Here is a 19,021-nt window from a genome sequence, read left to right as displayed (position 1 = left end):
TAAATATCGTCAAATGTACATCAAACATTTAATTCCGAAAAGAAACTAATCTGCCAAATAAATGAACAATATACAAAATGGCAGAAACTAAAAAGTTAGCATTTTAGGCACTAAGTATTTTATGGTCTATAAAAAAGATAGAACTACCCTAAAAATGTTTCCTAATGTCAGTAATTACACCCCTAAAAACTATTCGTAGAACTTTATATTTTACTGGAACTGCCCCAACTAAATTTGATTTTATGAGTACTTTACATAAATTATGTTGTAGCTTAATGCTAGCTACCTGCGCTACAAATTTGTTTTCAAAATTATCTTACTGTGTAATTTATAACTAGTAAATTTTATCAGAAAGTATAGACGGTTTCTATTATTTAAAATTTTTTTCGTTGTTTTTAATATTAAATTTTTTACTAGGATTTGAGGTGATCTTAAATACGCTCAGCAATGCCTACAAAGATCTGAGTATTTAGCAATGAAATATGGCATGGGCTCAAGTTGCAGTTTTACAAAGGGAAGAAATGAACAATTGTACAATAAATTGTTCCTGTGTTAGCATCCACACGCTGAGACCCCCTTACACCAGTCACCATAGTATGTATGTGCATCGCCCAATTACTGACAATGATGTAACATACATTCAACTGCTATACATGAGCGTATGGTGACTATTGCCCTGTTGGTCATCTATTCATTATATATTTATAAAAATAAATACAAGTTATTGATCTGTTTTGTAATGGCACCATATGTAAAACATTTTTTATAAACATGATTATGGACAGTCCAATAAAATTATATATACCATGCCTTCTGCCCTTTAAAAAGATAGATTATGTATATATACATATAAAATACTACTGTATATATATATACAGCAGTCTACTGTATATATATACAGTAGAGGCTTCTACAACGTAAACAATCCATAAACAATTTATTTATATATATCGAATACCAAACTTCAAACAATTACAATGACTATTTTACCTTCAATAAATAGAGAAGCTGTAGTTACTGCAAATCCAGCATCATTTTCAGCCCGACATGAGTAGGTTCCTTTGAACTCAGGACTAGTTTTGGGAATAAAAAGGGTGCAACAGTATGTGGAGTCATCAAACTCCAAGAGAACATCTTTGGTGGATTGGATTTCAATTTCTTCTCTGTACCACTGGACAGTAGGCATCGGTCTAACATCGTGGTTGAGCTGACAGCTGCAAAGTAGGAAGTAGAAGAACTAACTGTGCTGCTGCTGCCAACAGTAAGACCTGTGCAATTAGTAATGTGTGCTAAGTTCATGAAATAAATTGATATACTTTATGGAGCAATTAAAATCACTGACAGAAAGCTCTGGTAAGATGGTGTTACCAGCCAATGGAGGATACACTTATGTATATTTTATGCAGCTCACATTGCTGATGTAAGTAGCATGGCACAAATCACTCAACAAACAATTCACACAATTGGCAACAAATCACTTCTTTTCACATTTCTTTTCAGTCTTATAGACATTGACTAACCTACACCACTCTCGAGTCATAATGCCAGCAATCAACTGGAGTTAACCTTGACAAGCTATTAGTCAATGTCTGCGAAGCAAAAGCGACCATGGTTTGCTAAAATATGCATCATGTAAGCTGTATGCCGTAACTAATGTTTTGTTTACCAAACAAAACAAACAAACTACTTTAAAAAAATTGTTTGGTTTTTTTTAAAGTATTGCGCAAACATTTGGAAAATACGTCTAGTGTTTACTGTTATCATTGTGTTTTATATATGAGTTTCATGTGAGCGAATTCACAAAAATATTCAAAAACTTAACGCTTTACACCGAAAAAATGCTACAAAGCATTACTTTTGCAGTGTATTTACCAGATGCCGCTGGTCATGAATTCCTAGATCAGTATTTTTATAGCAACTACTGATCTAATACACCTTCACCTGCTAGCATAATGCAAGACAACATAGAGCATAAATAGATGAAACGAGTGAGAGAGGAAGTAGTTCACCCAATACTTACACAAACCGCGTCTCCTCCCCTTTAAAAACATTAAGAGAGTCTATCATAGAAGTGAACTGAGGAGCAACAGACTTAGGCTTCTCATCAACATCTTCTTCAACAAATGTCTGAGTCTCCGTTACACCATCTTTAGTAGTTGTAATGGTCTTTTTGGTGATTGTCTTCCCATGGATGACGGTGGTCGATGTGCTCTCAGTGACTGTAGTCTTGGTCTCTGTTGCTGAAATCATGTTTGCAGCTGGTAAACAATACCTAAGCATTCAAGAGGTCAAGAGGTCGTTAATGATAGAATTTATAAAAGTATACCAAAAGATAAGCTTGCAGTACAACTAGCGGGTAATAGGTTCAAAGGTCAGATGTTTTAGACCACTAGGTCACAGCTGCTTGATTTCCTAAAGCAGCCTCTGGTGGTGACATGAATGACATACAACTTTAAATTGCTCTCGGCAGTTGGGCATGTTTCTAACCGTCCAGGTTTTCTTGCCACTTGGCTCAGACATGTCCAACCAAGATCACAGAGCCATTGTTTGTGTAACAATGCTCTTAACAAACGCGCACGCAATCTCCGCTTGCAGGAAGCTAAGCAGACATCATATTTGATCTTCAGGAGATTGCTCAAACAAACACTAATAGTAAATAGTATAACCTGCAAGTAGTGCTACCGTTGTAAAAAAAAGGTATAATTACTTTATAACGACTAGTGCAATATTGATTTCCTCTGAAACATTATTTCATGAAGAAGTTACATGTAGATGCCACAAGACTGTTAGCTTATTAACAGAACGAAGTGTCGAGTTGGTCTTACACCATGTTCATGAAACAATACAGCTGTCAGGTTGAGACCAGCAGTTCCACAGCAGTTTATCATGAGCTAGTTCAGCTTCACAGTTTTATAAATTTTCTCAGCAATTATCACAAGAAGGAAACTCATAGAAAACTTTCCATATTTTCTATAAACCAAAATTCATACAATTGAAGGCAAAAGAGCATACAAGCATGCTATCAAATACACTTACTTTTGAAGGTAAGAATGCAAGTCGTAGTTGCAAAGCCTGTGCTGTTCTCAGCTTGCACCTTGTAGGTGCCAAGGTCTTCTTCGGTTATCTGCTCAATCTCGACAGAGCTCACTCCAGATTCTTCATTTACTATTATCTGGTAACGCGGCTTGGGCTCGAGTGATACATCGTTGTGGTACCACTGCAGCGTTGGCATGGGCGCACCTTCGACTGTGCAAGGTATGCTGCAATAAAGAAAGGTAAAATTTAAAAAGCATTTCAGTTTGTCAGTAACAAAAAATAAAGGATACTTTTTGACCACCTGCTTTGAGGCTAATATAGGCAACTTCATCATTTAGCTTTTCTGAGCAACCTTCGTTGGACGAACCAAAGAATGCTGCTATGAAACTCAGTGGTCATTCCTAGCATGACTTGACCACTTTTGACGGTGTCTGGTAAAGTTCAATACAGTATAAACATGAGATAATATAAACATGTGATATTACAAACATGTGATAATGTAAACATGTAATAATATAAACATGTGATAATATAAACATGTGATATTATAAACATGTAATAATATAAACATGTGATAATATAAACATGTGATAATATAAACATGTGATATTATAAACATGTGATAATATAAACATGTGATAATATAAACATGTGATAATATAAACATGTGATAATATAAACATGTGATAATATAAACATGTGATAATATAAACATGTGATATTATAAACATGTGATAATATAAACATGTGATAATATAAACATGTGATAATATAAACATGTGATAATATAAACATGTGATATTATAAACATGTGATAATATAAACATGTGATATTATAAACATGTGATAATATAAACATGTGATAATATAAACATGTGATAATATAAACATGTGATAATATAAACATGTGATAATATAAACATGTGATAATATAAACGTGATAATTAAATATTGTTACGGCAGAGCACCGCGATCGGGGCCGTAGCGATAGACCTCATGGCTACCATAGTCATAGGGTCGAGCCTCCAAGGTACCAAGGAGGCCTGGCCACCAGTAAGAACTCGAACTACCAAGAAGACCAAGAATATAGACCGAGGGACCGAAAGGATGCCGGTGTGAAAGAGCAGAAAAATGAGCGGAGCCCAGGCAACGGCTCAAAATATAAAAGGGAGAAGATATCGTTTGAAAGTCAGAGTCGTAGCGCAAGCGCTCTATATGTATTTTCTTTGATCATGCAGGTATTTTCATCAAGTATTTACTTGTCATGCATGTATATTTAGGTATTTATTTATTAAATATATATATAACTGCAACTTAACACGGGGTGTTGTTATTTGACTGTCTTGTGGAGAGTAAAGGGAATCGGCAGTTTCCTTTACAATATTGCTTAGCATAATATCTGTTTGCTTTTAATAATTAATTATTAACAAGTTAAAAGACTTGCCAGCAATAGTGGTCATACGCTAGCAAATGACAAGGTCTTACTGTTGACAATAATCTCAACCTGCTGTTGACCATTTGTCAAAACAAATCAATTCAATCAATCAGTGATGACTAGCTGGAAAGGAAGAAGCAGTTAGGAAAACTCGCTGATCACTGCTCATGTGTAATAGTTTAGTAAAGCTGATTTGAGACTAGAAAATCATTTATTAAACAGTCGAGGTGTAAAATCGACTTTTAATCTACTAAACTACAAATCGTAATGAACTTGTGATAGGCTACACACACTTGCCTGTACAATGAAAGGAAAAGTGTGTTATTTTGCTGGGATAGTAATAACCACTATTGTCTTACCTGACACTGCTTCCTTTCTCAACAGTGATGACAGATGGAGGGACGGTTAGAAACCTTGGTGGAGCCTCTGTAACTCCGACAGTGCTCTCTACCACCTGGTCTCCGGTGATGACATAGTCCTGCCGCTTTCGTGTCATAGTCGTTGTTGAGCTCTCTATGACTGTTCCGGGAGCTGTACATAAATTTGAACATGTATTGTTTGACTCTCGACAGTGCTAACTGACTCGGAGTGAAAGATAGATTGTAACATTTATGTGCAATTTTTTGCATCTATCTTTTTTGCAAAACACGTTAAATGATAATTTATAGATACCATTCAAATGTGATATATTGTGGGTTTTTGTATTTTTTAACATCCACAGCTCTCCTCATCTGAGAATCAGTTCAATGTTTTATGTAGTGCAATGCTGACTCGCTGACAAGAATCTAAAGAATGCCGAGCTAACAGGTGCTTATATTACCATAGAATCAAGGTATAAACACAACTAGCAAGTTTTCGAGTGTTTTAAAGAGCGATATCATCCAAATACGCATAAGCGAGTCTCAGCAGATAAACATTGGCATAAAACTCCCCAAGTGTCTAAGTTGCTGATTGATTATGTTACAGGAAAACCATGCTAGCTAGGCACTAGCTACAAATCAATTTATATCGAAAGGTTGGTTAAAATTGTGAGAGCCACCAGTTTTGTATGATCTAAAAAATCCTAAAGTGCCTCTGTAAACTTCAAGATTTAGACTTCAAATTTTGTTGAAACGCTCAAATTAAACAATAATGCACCGCTACGTTTTGCTCGACTGCACCTCTAAAAATTGATAAAATTAAGTCAAAAATAGACAATTAATTTTATTCTTTATAGCATTTGATAACTTTGGCTGGTTGGTTTTGTTACCTTTTATTTAAATTTGTATTTTGTGCTTTGCAAACCATTTTATTAGAGCATCGTGCAAAGAGTCCTGCAGAATAAATTTTTGTTTACTCCTTTCATGAAGCACATATGTTGCAGTAAACAGGCGACTACGTGATCGGATACCGATGAAGTTACATGTAGGTCGATCAGTTGTGTTCGCAAGTTGTCTCAAGTATGTCTAACCGAGTGTCTTCTCATCATGTTGAGAGCACTCAACGCTACAAGGCTAGCAAAAACTTACTATCGTGTTTATGCTTTCACAGTGTTCATAAAATATCTCACTGCTTCAAACAACTTGTTAGACTTCGAAAGAAAAATCTCAGACTTTTCAAACATTTCTCAAACTATCCTAACATTTAAATCCCTATCTTTCAGTTTTGTTAACGCTTTTAGACTTGGTTCCATACTTACCAACAACCACAAGGTTAGCAGAAACAGTTGCTTTGCCAACTTTATTAGTTGCCTCCACCACATAGACAGCTTCATCAAGAGGCCTGACTTGACTGACTTGTAATGTAGACACACCATTTTCAAAGGAGATTGTAACTCTGTCAGAGCGTGGAATCTCTTTTCCATCAATAAGCCAGCGTATTTCTGGCGTTGGATATCCCACGATAGTGCATGAGAAAATCGCATCATCTCCTAAAAATGATCATTGGTAAATTTTACAAATATACTTGCAGAAGCTATCAAGATAAATTTAGACAAAGTAGAAAATGTAAAAAAAGACAAATTTTACAGCAAAAACATTAAAAGCGCTTTAAATCACTGAAATGCTAGTTGTTAAAAGGTTTGGAGTTATCTTTGACCGCTTTGATATACGCAACTGGAACCAGTAAATGTAAACAGTTCTTAAGTTTTTCAAATTACTGCAGCAAAAACATCAGGTAATACTTTACGACGCAAAACTTAAAAAAAGATTTTGATGAGTTCAAAACATAAAATGAGCATTTAATAAACAGAATTAATAACTGTACATAATTTCCTAATTGTTTAATATAATAGAAAACAATACAAAAGCTATCAAGTATCAGAATACCAAAAACTAGAACTAACCTTCTACGACAGCAACAGGTTGCAAAGGCTCTACAATCTTAGGAGGTGAATAGTCATCAACTCTCTCTTCAAACTCAATGACATACTGCTGCTCTCCAGCATCTCCGACCACCCTGGTAGACTGATGATCAGACTTTACCTGTACAATCTGAAGTTGAGACGCTTTTCCTGCCGGTACTTCAGGTCTCTGTACAATAATAAAATATTGACATGTACGTGACTATTAATAGAGAAACAACACCATACACCTACATCAAATAGTTGATACATAATATATACATACAAAAATACCCAATGTAACAGATCAAATTTGAATGCTCAAAAAAATCTACTCAGAATAGCATCATAGGCAATTGGCAGGGAAAACAACACCAGAAACAAGGTAAAATGGTACACGAAAGGGTTCATGGGTTTGCAAACAGGGAATAACAATAAAGGAACATTACTAACCAAATGGACTTCTTCTACTAAGGGTATCTCCATATCTACTATCTCATAACCTTCTGGTGCTGGAGCATCCACTAATTCAAACTGTTCTTGCTCAGTAGGCATATCTACTAGTTCGAAGCTTTCCTCTGAATTGATATCTTGCTCAATGTCACTCATAAAAACTTGACTGCTTAGCTGCAGCTGATCAGACATCATCGTTATTTCTAAAGATGACATTTCAGAAGACAGTTCGGGCCCATCTAATGTGATTTGCTCTACGCTTGTTTCAAGCAAAGGGGCAGTTTTTGCATCAGATCCTGTTGCGGAGTGTTCATTTACTATGTCAATAGCGCAAGGCTGAACATCGTCAGTATCGGCTTTTACAGTAGCTATTGCTGCTGCTATCGTTTCTTGAATCAGTGCAGCTGCTTGTTTCTCTAAGCTTGTTAAGTCTTCCATTTCTCCATAATTCACAATTGGATGATCAACAGCAAAGGTTTGTTGAAGTTCGATTTCTAAAGGAATCATAGATTCTTCTTCAAACCGAACCTGATATTTTACATCCTCTTCAGTTGTAGGAATATTAACGCTGACCCTCTTTTGCATCTCAATGTCTAGTTTGGAGTCATAGGTCAATGCGTGATCAAGTGTGGCATTTGTCGATGGCTGTGTCAGCTCAATAACCTGCTCAACCCGCTCGGTTGATGTGACTGAAATGCATGACTGTGATGTATCCACTTCTCCTATTCCTAACTCAAGATGTTGTTTGATGAAATTAGCAGTGGACTGTGACAGAGGCTGAACATCTTGAGTTGATTCTGTTGAAGAAATGTTAACACAAACCACCTCAGGATGGTCGAGGACTGTCAAGTTTATCTCTTGAGCGTCTTTTGTGTATTTATCCACTGCCCTTTCATTAGAAGGAGTTGTTTTAATTATAACTTCCGAAGAGATGAAAGACTTCTCACAAATTTCATCTGACAGCTGCTCAACAGCAGTATCAACAGATTTTTGTTGAGTACTTGGCAAAGGTTGGGGTTCTCTGATTGGTGCAGAAAGTATCATAGAATCTTGAAAAGTAGGTACCGCCCCCAACTCTGGGCTTTCAACAACATTTTCCTGTATAGATTCTATTTCTGGACTATATTGATTTATGAAGTCAGCCTGGTCAACTTTATTAGTCTCTTCTTTGCTGAGCAAATCCAAAACTTCTGATGTTATTTTAATGGCGCCTGGCTTGTCAGTAGGTTGTAAAAGAATGGTAAGCTCTGAAATCTGTTGATCAGTTGGCGATATTTCCTCAACTTTTGTTTGTTTTGATTCTTCTGCCAACACATCTACAGAACTGGGCAAATGTTGAGAAGTTGGTCGTGAATCTTCGACTTGCTTTTCCTCACCTATAGGAGCAATTTCATCTTTCACCAATGGTAGATGATTTCCTTCTGTTAGTGGCAAAGCCTCTTCGGATACTTCAAAAACTGATGTTGGTTGAATTGAAGTGGTTGACTGGTCTGAATCTACTTTTACATCTGATGGTTGCAAATTGACTTCGACTTTCTCTACAAGTTCATCTGCACTTGTCTCATCAGAAGTAACTATTTCAACTTCAACTTTTGAGGATATGGAAGATTTCTCAGAAACTTCATCTGGTATCTGCACAACACTAACATCAACACTTTTCTGTTGAGAACTCGGTAGGACTTGTGGTTCTGTGATTGGCACAGAAAGTTCCACGGAATCTTGAAAAGTAGGTGCCATCACCGAGTCTGGGCTTTCAACAACATTTTTGGGTATAGATTCCATTTCTGGACTTTGGTGCTTTGTAAAGTCAGTCTGTTCAACTTCATGAGTCTTTTCTTTGCTGACCAAATTCAGAACTTCTGATGTTATTTTAATGGAGTCTGGCTGATCAGTAGGTTGTAAAAGAATGGTAGGTTCTGAAATCTGTTGATCAGTTGGCGATATTTCTTCAACTTCTGTTGGTTTTGATTCTTCATCCGCTACATCTACAGAACTAGGCAAATGTTGAGAATTTGGGTGTGAATCTTCGACTTGCTTTTCCTCACTTACCGGAGCGATTTCATCTTTGACCAACGGTAGTTGTTTTCCTTCTGTTAATGGTAGAGCTTCTTCGGATAGCTCCGAAACTGAAGCTGGTTGGATTGAAGAGACTGGCTGATCTGAATCTACTTTTACATCTGATGGTTGCAAACTGACATCGATTTTGTCTACAGGTTTATCTGCACTTGTCTCGTCGGAAGTAACCATTTCAACTTCAACTTTTGAGGATATGGAAGATTTCTCAGAAACTTCATCTGGTATCTGCACAACACTAACATCAACACTTTTCTGTTGAGAACTCGGTAGGACTTGTGGTTCTGTGATTGGCACGGAAAGTTCCACGGAATCTTGAAAAGTAGGTGCCATCACCGAGTCTGGGCTTTCAACAACATTTTTGGGTATAGATTCCATTTCTGGACTTTGGTGCTTTGTAAAGTCAGTCTGTTCAACTTCATGAGTCTTTTCTTTGCTGACCAAATCCAGAACTTCTGATGTTATTTTAATGGAGTCTGGCTGATCAGTAGGTTGTAAAAGAATGGTAGGTTCTGAAATCTGTTGATCAGTTGGCGATATTTCCTCAACTTCTGTTGGTTTTGATTCTTCATCCGCTACATCTACAGAACTAGGCAAATGTTGAGAATTTGGGTGTGAATCTTCGACTTGCTTTTCCTCACTTACCGGAGCGATTTCATCTTTGACCAACGGTAGTTGTTTTCCTTCTGTTAATGGTAGAGCTTCTTCGGATAGTTCCGAAACTGAAGCTGGTTGGATTGAAGAGACTGGCTGATCTGAATCTACTTTTACATCTGATGGTTGCAAACTGACATCGATTTTGTCTACAGGTTTATCTGCACTTGTCTCGTCGGAAGTAACCATTTCAACTTCAACTTTTGAGGATATGGAAGATTTCTCAGAAACTTCATCTGGTATCTGCACAACAGTAACATCAACACTTTTCTGTTGAGAACTCAGTAGGACTTGTGGTTCTGTGATTGGCACGGAAAGTTTCACGGAATCTTGAAAAGTAGGTGCCATCGCCGAGTCTGGGCTTTCAACAACATTTTTGGGTATAGATTCCATTTCTGGACTTTGGTGCTTTGTAAAGTCAGTCTGTTCAACATCATGAGTCTTTTCTTTGCTGACCAAATTCAGAACTTCTGATGTTATTTTAATGGAGTCTGGCTGATCAGTAGGTTGTAAAAGAATGGTAGGTTCTGAAATCTGTTGATCAGTTGGCGATATTTCTTCAACTTCTGTTGGTTTTGATTCTTCATCCGCTACATCTACAGAACTAGGCAAATGTTGAGAATTTGGGTGTGAATCTTCGACTTGCTTTTCCTCACTTACCGGAGCGATTTCATCTTTGACCAACGGTAGTTGTTTTCCTTCTGTTAATGGTAGAGCTTCTTCGGATAGCTCCGAAACTGAAGCTGGTTGGATTGAAGAGACTGGCTGATCTGAATCTACTTTTACATCTGATGGTTGCAAACTGACATCGATTTTGTCTACAGGTTTATCTGCACTTGTCTCGTCGGAAGTAACCATTTCAACTTCAACTTTTGAGGATATGGAAGATTTCTCAGAAACTTCATCTGGTATCTGCACAACACTAACATCAACACTTTTCTGTTGAGAACTCGGTAGGACTTGTGGTTCTGTGATTGGCACGGAAAGTTCCACGGAATCTTGAAAAGTAGGTGCCATCACCGAGTCTGGGCTTTCAACAACATTTTTGGGTATAGATTCCATTTCTGGACTTTGGTGCTTTGTAAAGTCAGTCTGTTCAACTTCATGAGTCTTTTCTTTGCTGACCAAATCCAGAACTTCTGATGTTATTTTAATGGAGTCTGGCTGATCAGTAGGTTGTAAAAGAATGGTAGGTTCTGAAATCTGTTGATCAGTTGGCGATATTTCCTCAACTTCTGTTGGTTTTGATTCTTCATCCGCTACATCTACAGAACTAGGCAAATGTTGAGAATTTGGGTGTGAATCTTCGACTTGCTTTTCCTCACTTACCGGAGCGATTTCATCTTTGACCAACGGTAGTTGTTTTCCTTCTGTTAATGGTAGAGCTTCTTCGGATAGTTCCGAAACTGAAGCTGGTTGGATTGAAGAGACTGGCTGATCTGAATCTACTTTTACATCTGATGGTTGCAAACTGACATCGATTTTGTCTACAGGTTTATCTGCACTTGTCTCGTCGGAAGTAACCATTTCAACTTCAACTTTTGAGGATATGGAAGATTTCTCAGAAACTTCATCTGGTATCTGCACAACAGTAACATCAACACTTTTCTGTTGAGAACTCAGTAGGACTTGTGGTTCTGTGATTGGCACGGAAAGTTTCACGGAATCTTGAAAAGTAGGTGCCATCGCCGAGTCTGGGCTTTCAACAACATTTTTGGGTATAGATTCCATTTCTGGACTTTGGTGCTTTGTAAAGTCAGTCTGTTCAACTTCATGAGTCTTTTCTTTGCTGACCAAATCCAGAACTTCTGATGTTATTTTAATGGAGTCTGGCTGATCAGTAGGTTGTAAAAGAATGGTAGGTTCTGAAATCTGTTGATCAGTTGGCGATATTTCTTCAACTTCTGTTGGTTTTGATTCTTCATCCGCTACATCTACAGAACTAGGCAAATGTTGAGAATTTGGGTGTGAATCTTCGACTTGCTTTTCCTCACTTACCGGAGCGATTTCATCTTTGACCAACGGTAGTTGTTTTCCTTCTGTTAATGGTAGAGCTTCTTCGGATAGTTCCGAAACTGAAGCTGGTTGAATTGAAGTGATTGACTGATCTGAATCTACTTTCACATCTGATGGTTGCAAATTGACATCGACTTTGTCTACAGGTTTATCTGCACTTGTCTCATTGGAAGTAACTGTTTCAACTTCTACTTTTGAAGGTATAGACGATTTCTCAGAAACTTCTTCTGGCATTTGCACAACAGTAACATCAACACTTTTTTGTTGAGAACTAGATAAAACTTGTGGTTTTGTGATTGGCACAGAAAGTTCCACAGAATCTTGAAAAGAAGGTGCCATCGCCGAGTCTGGGCTTTCAACAACATTTTTGGGTAAGGATTCCATTTCTGGACTTTGGTGCTTTGTGAAGTCAGTCTGTTCAACTTCATGAGTCTTTTCTTTGCTGACCAAATCCAGAACTTCTGATGTTATTTTAATGGAGTCTGGCTGATCAGTAGGTTGTAAAAGAATGGCAGGTTCTGAAATCTGTTGATCAGTTGGCAATATTTCCTCAACTTCTGCTGGTTTTGATTCTTCATCCACTACATCTACAGAACTAGGCAAACGTTGAGAATTTGGGTGTGAATCTTTGACTTGCTTTTCCTCACTTACCGGAGCGATTTCATCTTTGACCAACGGTAGTTGTTTTCCTTCTGTTAATGGTAGAGCTTCTTCGGATAGCTCCGAAACTGAAGCTGGTTGAATTGAAGTGATTGACTGATTTGAATCTACTTTCACATCTGAAGGTTGCAAATTGAAATTGACTTTGTCTACAGGTTTATCTGCACTTGTCTCATTGGAAGTAACTGTTTCAACTTCTACTTTTGACGGTATAGAAGATTTCTCAGAAACTTCTTCTGGTATTTGCGCAACAGTAACATCAACACTTTTTTGTTGAGAACTAGGTAGAACTTGTGGTTTTGTGATTGGCACTGAAAGTTCCACAGAATCTTGAAAAGAAGGTGCCATCGCCGAGTCGGGGCTTTCAACAACATTTTTGGGTATGGATTCCATTTCTGGACTTTGATGCTTTGTGAAGTCAGTCTGTTCAACTTCATGAGTGTCTTCTTTGCTGACCAAATCCAAAACTTCTGATGTTATTTTAATAGAGTCCGGCTCGTCAGTAGGTTGTAGAACAGTTGTACATTCTGTATTGTATCGATCAGTCTGTAATATCTCTTCACTCTCAGTTGGTTTAGTTTCTGCTACCAACAAATTTGCTGAGTTAAGCAAGCGTTCATTTTGGCTACAAGACTCTTCTACAACCTGTTTAGATTCCTTATTCATAGTTTTTCGCTCAACATTTGTAGATGCTATAATCGGCTGTTCTGAAATTTCTGTCTCTCCCTTTTTGGTATTCTCATGGTATGTCACTTCATCTACTGTAATATCTGCTACACCCGGTTGTAAAACTGTTGCTGGGGAAGAGTCCTATATAGGAAGAAATTGAGGTGTCACACATGGGTAGGTAAGCAGACTACAGACAGCAGTACAAACCCTACTATGAGGATAATGACAGTCTTAGGGAAGCTCACATAAGGTAACACACAACTACATAGCATAAGATGAAGTATGGGTGCTTTGGGCTTCCTCTAAATGGAGTAGGTACAAGATGTGGGAACACAAGAGGCAATTAGATTATCAATGCGTATTCTTCAGTTTTAGGTTTACAGTAGCTTTCTCCTTAATCAGAGTACTTGAGGGTACAGCAATAACTGAGTCGACCAGGATTCATTGACCGTCAATGAGTGCCATGGCTCAAGATCAATTTTAATGTTTTGGGCTACGATAAACAAATGCCTGCCACATAACAAATGCGCTCGATTTTATGTTTAAAATGTTTCATTGGATTCATCAGCCAGTCATTGATAAAGTAATTACTGTTTTGAACACACATCACTGAAAGAGGATGACTCCAAGTTTATGGATACTCGTACGACTAAATCTTTTTTATTACCTAATACCATGAAAGATATTTTTGATATTTGGTTCAAAAGCACCATTCATGTGCTAATCTGAATAGCTTTTACTGAAAGATTTTCAAACACTAGAAGTAAGTAGTACAATTTATTATCTTAATGAAGGGTATGAAAACTTGTTTATTTCCTCGGCTTTGGTAAGTATTTGATCTAAAAGAAAGCAATTAGGTCCCCTAATTAGGTCCCCTAAATAGTGATCAAGTAGTTTAGTCTGTGAGACCTACTTTTGTAATATATAACCTGAACACATTTATTAGTAGTTAATCTGGTTGAAGTTTTTAAACAACTGCCATAAAAATAAAACGTATTTTCAATCAGAGGTCTAACTTTTTCATAATTTTGGATAAAGCAAAATTCCTTTTTTTAAATCATAGCTCGTTCTAAATCTTGGTTGTATCTTGAAGAACAATCAGCTCACGTCTTTCACAGAATTAATAGCAAATGCTTGCAGGATCTTAAAGGAAATCAGCCTGTGGGTGCACAGAAAGCAACAAATAAAGCAAGTGAATTGTAGTCTGATCGAGACATAAGACTGATTTTACCAGATGCCACACTTACCTGAATATCACTGGCTGGCTGTTTTTGTTGAGGCTTTTTACTAGGTTCAATAGGTTCTTCTACAACATCCGTCGTAATGGTTTCCTCTACTACGACTGGCTGATCACGAGTTCCAGACTCGAGAAATCCCTTGAAAATAATGTGAATTTAGATATGGAATGCAAAAAGTAAAATATGGAATGTAAAAGTAAAATATGTAAAAAGTCAAATTTTATTAATTTCTTAGTAGGTAGTTTAACTGTGCCTAAGTACCTGCATAAAACCAATATTTTTTTTGGTAACATTCCTTGCAAATATCTAATAAAATATTCATAAAGGATCTACTCTACTAACCAACAGGTTCAAAGACAGGATAAAAATCCAATCTTTACTATTTATATATGTCTGTGTTTGTTTGTTGGTCTGTTGTATGTCCAGTAATAGCAATGAAATACACCAATGAAAAAACTGCTTCGCATTGAAATTCAACTCGGAAACTCCATTTTTGCAGACAACCACTATACATTGTGCAACACGATTACCTTGCCATACTATGGAATCATTCTGGATATACTTATCATACCTGCCAATATTTTATTATTGGTTACTACTAACACTCTTGAAGATCATGATTGCATGAGAGATCATGACACATAAAGATTATAAGCACAATTATTCCAAGCTATTATTATGTATTGGCCGGACACACAAAAATAAACAAACACTTTCATTTAAAAGTTAGAATGGTAAAAGTTGTATATGTTGATTGAAAATAGATTTTTTGTGCAAAAACTTTTTATTACCTGTGCAACACAGGGCTTCATCTAGTATAAAAATAAAAGTTACTTCAATAAACACAAAATAAACTTACTTCAGAAGTAACTTCATGTCGGATAGTCGAGTCACTTATTTTTTTAATAGTGACCGTCTCATTCTGAGTTTGTTGCCATTCAGTGTTGTACTGAGAACCGACTTGGGTCTGTTGCGAAGTAATAGTAGTTTGATCTTTTGCTGGAACCGGCTCAGGAGCTGATGATGCAGCACCAACTTGTGGAGCCTTATCCGTCTTGGTTGATGAAAGCTCTTTGACTTGTGTAATTACAGTAGCTGGTCGAACTTTAAGCTCACACTCTGACTTGACTTCTCCGGCAGGATTGCTAGCCACACATCTAGCAAGCAAACAACAAATCGACAAGCATAAACATGTTTTCTAAACAAGGCATCTTCACTAAAGGTATGTTGATGAGAAACTTTGGAATCATAACAAAGGTAGATACATAATAATAAACTAGCGTGAGAATGAGCATGAAAAATTAGTTTGTGGACCTTGTACACAAATACCTATCTGATTGAAAAATTTTAGACAAATATAATTCGCTAGATTAGAGGAGTCAATTTTGTGATATTAGAGACACTTACGTGTATATCCCAGCATCTTCAGGCATGATATCGACAAAGATAAGACGACAGTAGCCAGTTTGTCTGTCATATGTAATGACTACATCCTCATTATCATCAATATTTTCATCGTCAAGATACCAGGACAACTCCGGCACTGGATGACCAATGACCTTCACCTAAAAAACAAAAAACATTTTGTTAAAAAATTTTCTATTTAGCATGTATTAGTCATAGAGATAATAGACAAATTTCATGGCTCTAAAAGATAAGGTTGAAAAAATTGGTTGAAATACTGGCATGATTGCAAACAGCCATTTTGGATGCTGGCGATTATGAGATTTACGTTCGATGACAGCCACCAAGGTAAAATTAGCATCACCTGTGAGTAGTGAGAGCCCAGTGGGAGCTGATAATCTCCCATACATTTAAAAGTGCAAGTTGTTAAAAAGAGGGATAGACAGTGAGAAATATCTGTAATGGGTATTTGTAATATGTTATGGCTACAAATATTTAAGGCTGAGTCAAGGTTTAGCGATGAGGGCCTATGGGGAAGCATAAAACTGAGTCAAAAAGGAAAGTGTTACAAACACCTAAATAATTTAAAGACTTGAAAAACTAATTCAATTACCATAAATCTTCGCGGGGGATGAACTGTTATTCTTCAGCAAACCAGAGTAAACAAGTACCAAATCAGTGAGAACAAGAGCACCCGGAGTGTATCCTTGTATTTGGTTACAGGGTGCCCTCAGGGTATTTGGTTACACTCAGGGTGCCCTTGTAACCAAATACATAGCAAATAGATAACAGGCATTATTACCGATACATATAACAATAATATGAATGTGTAAACAGAAACTTCTAGATAGAACAAATATGGTTTAATATTTAATGTTTCTAAAACCCTATGGAGCTCCTCGTGTAAATTACAAACCTGTAGAGCCAATTCTGTTCCATCATCTACTTCAATATCTTCGAGTTTCTCCACAAATGACGGTAAAAGTGATTCCTCATCAGGTCGGTCTAATGGCAGATCTTGTTGTATAAACAGCTGACAGGAGGAAACAATTCTTACTTCGCCAACATTGACTTGTACAGTATACATCCCGCTAGATAAATATAAACGTTATTATACACTACTGCTACTGAAAGAGGAAACAATGAAGATCTTAAACTTCTCCAGTAAGTATCTGAGATATCAGTGGTGTTTCATATATCACCAAATGTGGTAGACTGACCTGTCAGCAGGAGTGAGATTGTGAACAAGGAGGTAGGCTCTGTTATCGGCAACCTCTATCTCATAACGCTGAGAAGGCTGTATTGCCATCTGATTCACAAACCACTGCACTCCATCAGGCTTTCTATCTACTTCAATGTCAAACCTACAGGATAAACAGATTTTAACAGAAGCTGTTACACCCCAACTGATTTCACCCTGAGATTGTAACATCCTGTGCATTTTCCAAAATTATCAAATATGGTGACTTGCAGGCACCACAAGCAAATAAACCTTGTATATGGCAAAGAGCTACTACCGGTAATAAGTATGTGTCTAGTTTGTCAAAGCCAATAAACCTTGTATATGGCAAAGAGTTACTAATAAGTATTTGTCTAGTTTGTCAAAACTAAAATTGTTTATGGAAACGATTTTCAAAAGTGTTTAAAATTGGTGTTTGCACCCCACAGGTAAAGAGCATCAATACCGCAGGGCTAGAGTAAAGTGTATGCAATACCAATCAGCTACCAAAACCATATTAATTCTATAAAAATATAATTTGAAAAGAAGGAAAATTAATGAATTTTATTGGATAATCCACAAAAAATGAACCTTTTGATCTAAGTTGCACTGCCAAAATATTAGATTCAGCAACAAACTCTGTTGATGTTTGAAATATTACAAATGCAATTTAACATAGGCTGTAGTTATAATCATCAGAAGGTCACTTGAAAGCCATTATGACGGTATTAGATATTATTTAATATACATATTCCTTATCTTAAACAAGGTTCTCCAGAAACCTGGATATGTGATCGCGATGTGAAACCTGGATATGTGATTGCTATGTGAAACCTGGATATGTGATAGCTATGTGAAACTCTGGAGCAACCCTTCTACCTGTCTTTGCTTTTTATTCCATTCTTTTTGTAAACATAATTGGGCCACCAGCATTCTCCTGGCTATAAAGAAGGTCACTTACCGAGCCTGCTCCTTGGGTTTTGCATAGATTTCAGGACTGAGTGACTTGACGAACTTGACTGGCAAATCAACGGTAGTAGTGTAAGAAGTGGTGGTGCTAGTAGGAGCCTCCATGTCTAGTATGGGGAGTTGTACTTCCTTTTGGGATGCTACAAAATGACTCAACTGTTACCTATGACCAACAAACTATAAGTCATGTACCATAACCGACAAACATAGCATTGTTATATACTGAACCACAACATACATCGCCCAGTATCAACGTACAGCATAGTAATAGTACATTTTAGTTTGAAAAACTCACGAAGAATGTTGAGTGTGGTGGTACAAGTGGCGTCCCCAAACTCATTATCCAGTCTAATGGTATACTCCCCACTATCCTCTGGTTGCACATCCATTATGCGCAGGGTAATCCTGCGAGACTCGTCTATCACAATGTACTTTTGAGAGGTTTTTATCTCCTTGCCGTTGAAGTACCACGTGTGTCTAGCGGGTGGGTACGCATCTATAGCAACGCTTATTCTGTAAAATCCAACAAGCAAACGATTAATAAAAAAGAACACATCGGTTCAAAACAACAATTTTTAAGGAAATCAATAAGTTTATTTTTCAGCGATAATGGTGACTCAGACTTGCATCATCAGAGCTTCAAACATATCAAACAACATTTTCTAATAATAAACTAGCACAACTAGAGTTCCACTAATATTATAGCAAATGAAAATAAACAAGGTGCGACCAGAACATACTCTGCGGTTTCTCCATGAATGACTGTAGTTGTGGGCATCAGAGGCTTCTCAAAGGTTGGAGGCTTTACCTCCTTCTCTACAGTCTCAACCTTTGGTGCTACAAATGTATGAATTGGAATAGTTATTCATAGACTG

General features: G+C 37.1%; 1 protein-coding gene across 1 annotated transcript in view; it reads right to left on the bottom strand.

Annotated features, from left to right (window-relative positions):
- Window positions 1-19,021, bottom strand: part of LOC137390735 (titin-like) — a 133,535-nt gene that overhangs the window by 11,380 nt on the left and 103,134 nt on the right. The window contains exons 69-83 of the mRNA XM_068077057.1: window positions 18,887-18,983; window positions 18,378-18,659; window positions 18,139-18,297; window positions 17,179-17,322; window positions 16,875-17,049; window positions 15,962-16,119; window positions 15,414-15,711; window positions 14,564-14,692; window positions 7,245-13,457; window positions 6,795-6,981; window positions 6,150-6,380; window positions 4,831-5,002; window positions 3,037-3,260; window positions 2,021-2,240; window positions 991-1,214 (exon numbers count right to left, since the gene is read on the bottom strand). Coding sequence (XP_067933158.1) covers window positions 991-1,214; window positions 2,021-2,240; window positions 3,037-3,260; window positions 4,831-5,002; window positions 6,150-6,380; window positions 6,795-6,981; window positions 7,245-13,457; window positions 14,564-14,692; window positions 15,414-15,711; window positions 15,962-16,119; window positions 16,875-17,049; window positions 17,179-17,322; window positions 18,139-18,297; window positions 18,378-18,659; window positions 18,887-18,983 — 8,913 coding nt within the window. The remainder of the gene's footprint in view (window positions 1-990; window positions 1,215-2,020; window positions 2,241-3,036; window positions 3,261-4,830; window positions 5,003-6,149; window positions 6,381-6,794; window positions 6,982-7,244; window positions 13,458-14,563; window positions 14,693-15,413; window positions 15,712-15,961; window positions 16,120-16,874; window positions 17,050-17,178; window positions 17,323-18,138; window positions 18,298-18,377; window positions 18,660-18,886; window positions 18,984-19,021) is intronic.

The sequence above is a fragment of the Watersipora subatra genome, chromosome 3, assembly GCF_963576615.1.
Source record: "Watersipora subatra chromosome 3, tzWatSuba1.1, whole genome shotgun sequence".
Taxonomy (NCBI): Eukaryota; Metazoa; Bryozoa; class Gymnolaemata; order Cheilostomatida; family Watersiporidae; genus Watersipora; species Watersipora subatra.
The sequence above is the reverse complement of the archived record's forward strand: the minus strand, read 5'-3'. Positions and strand labels throughout refer to the sequence as shown.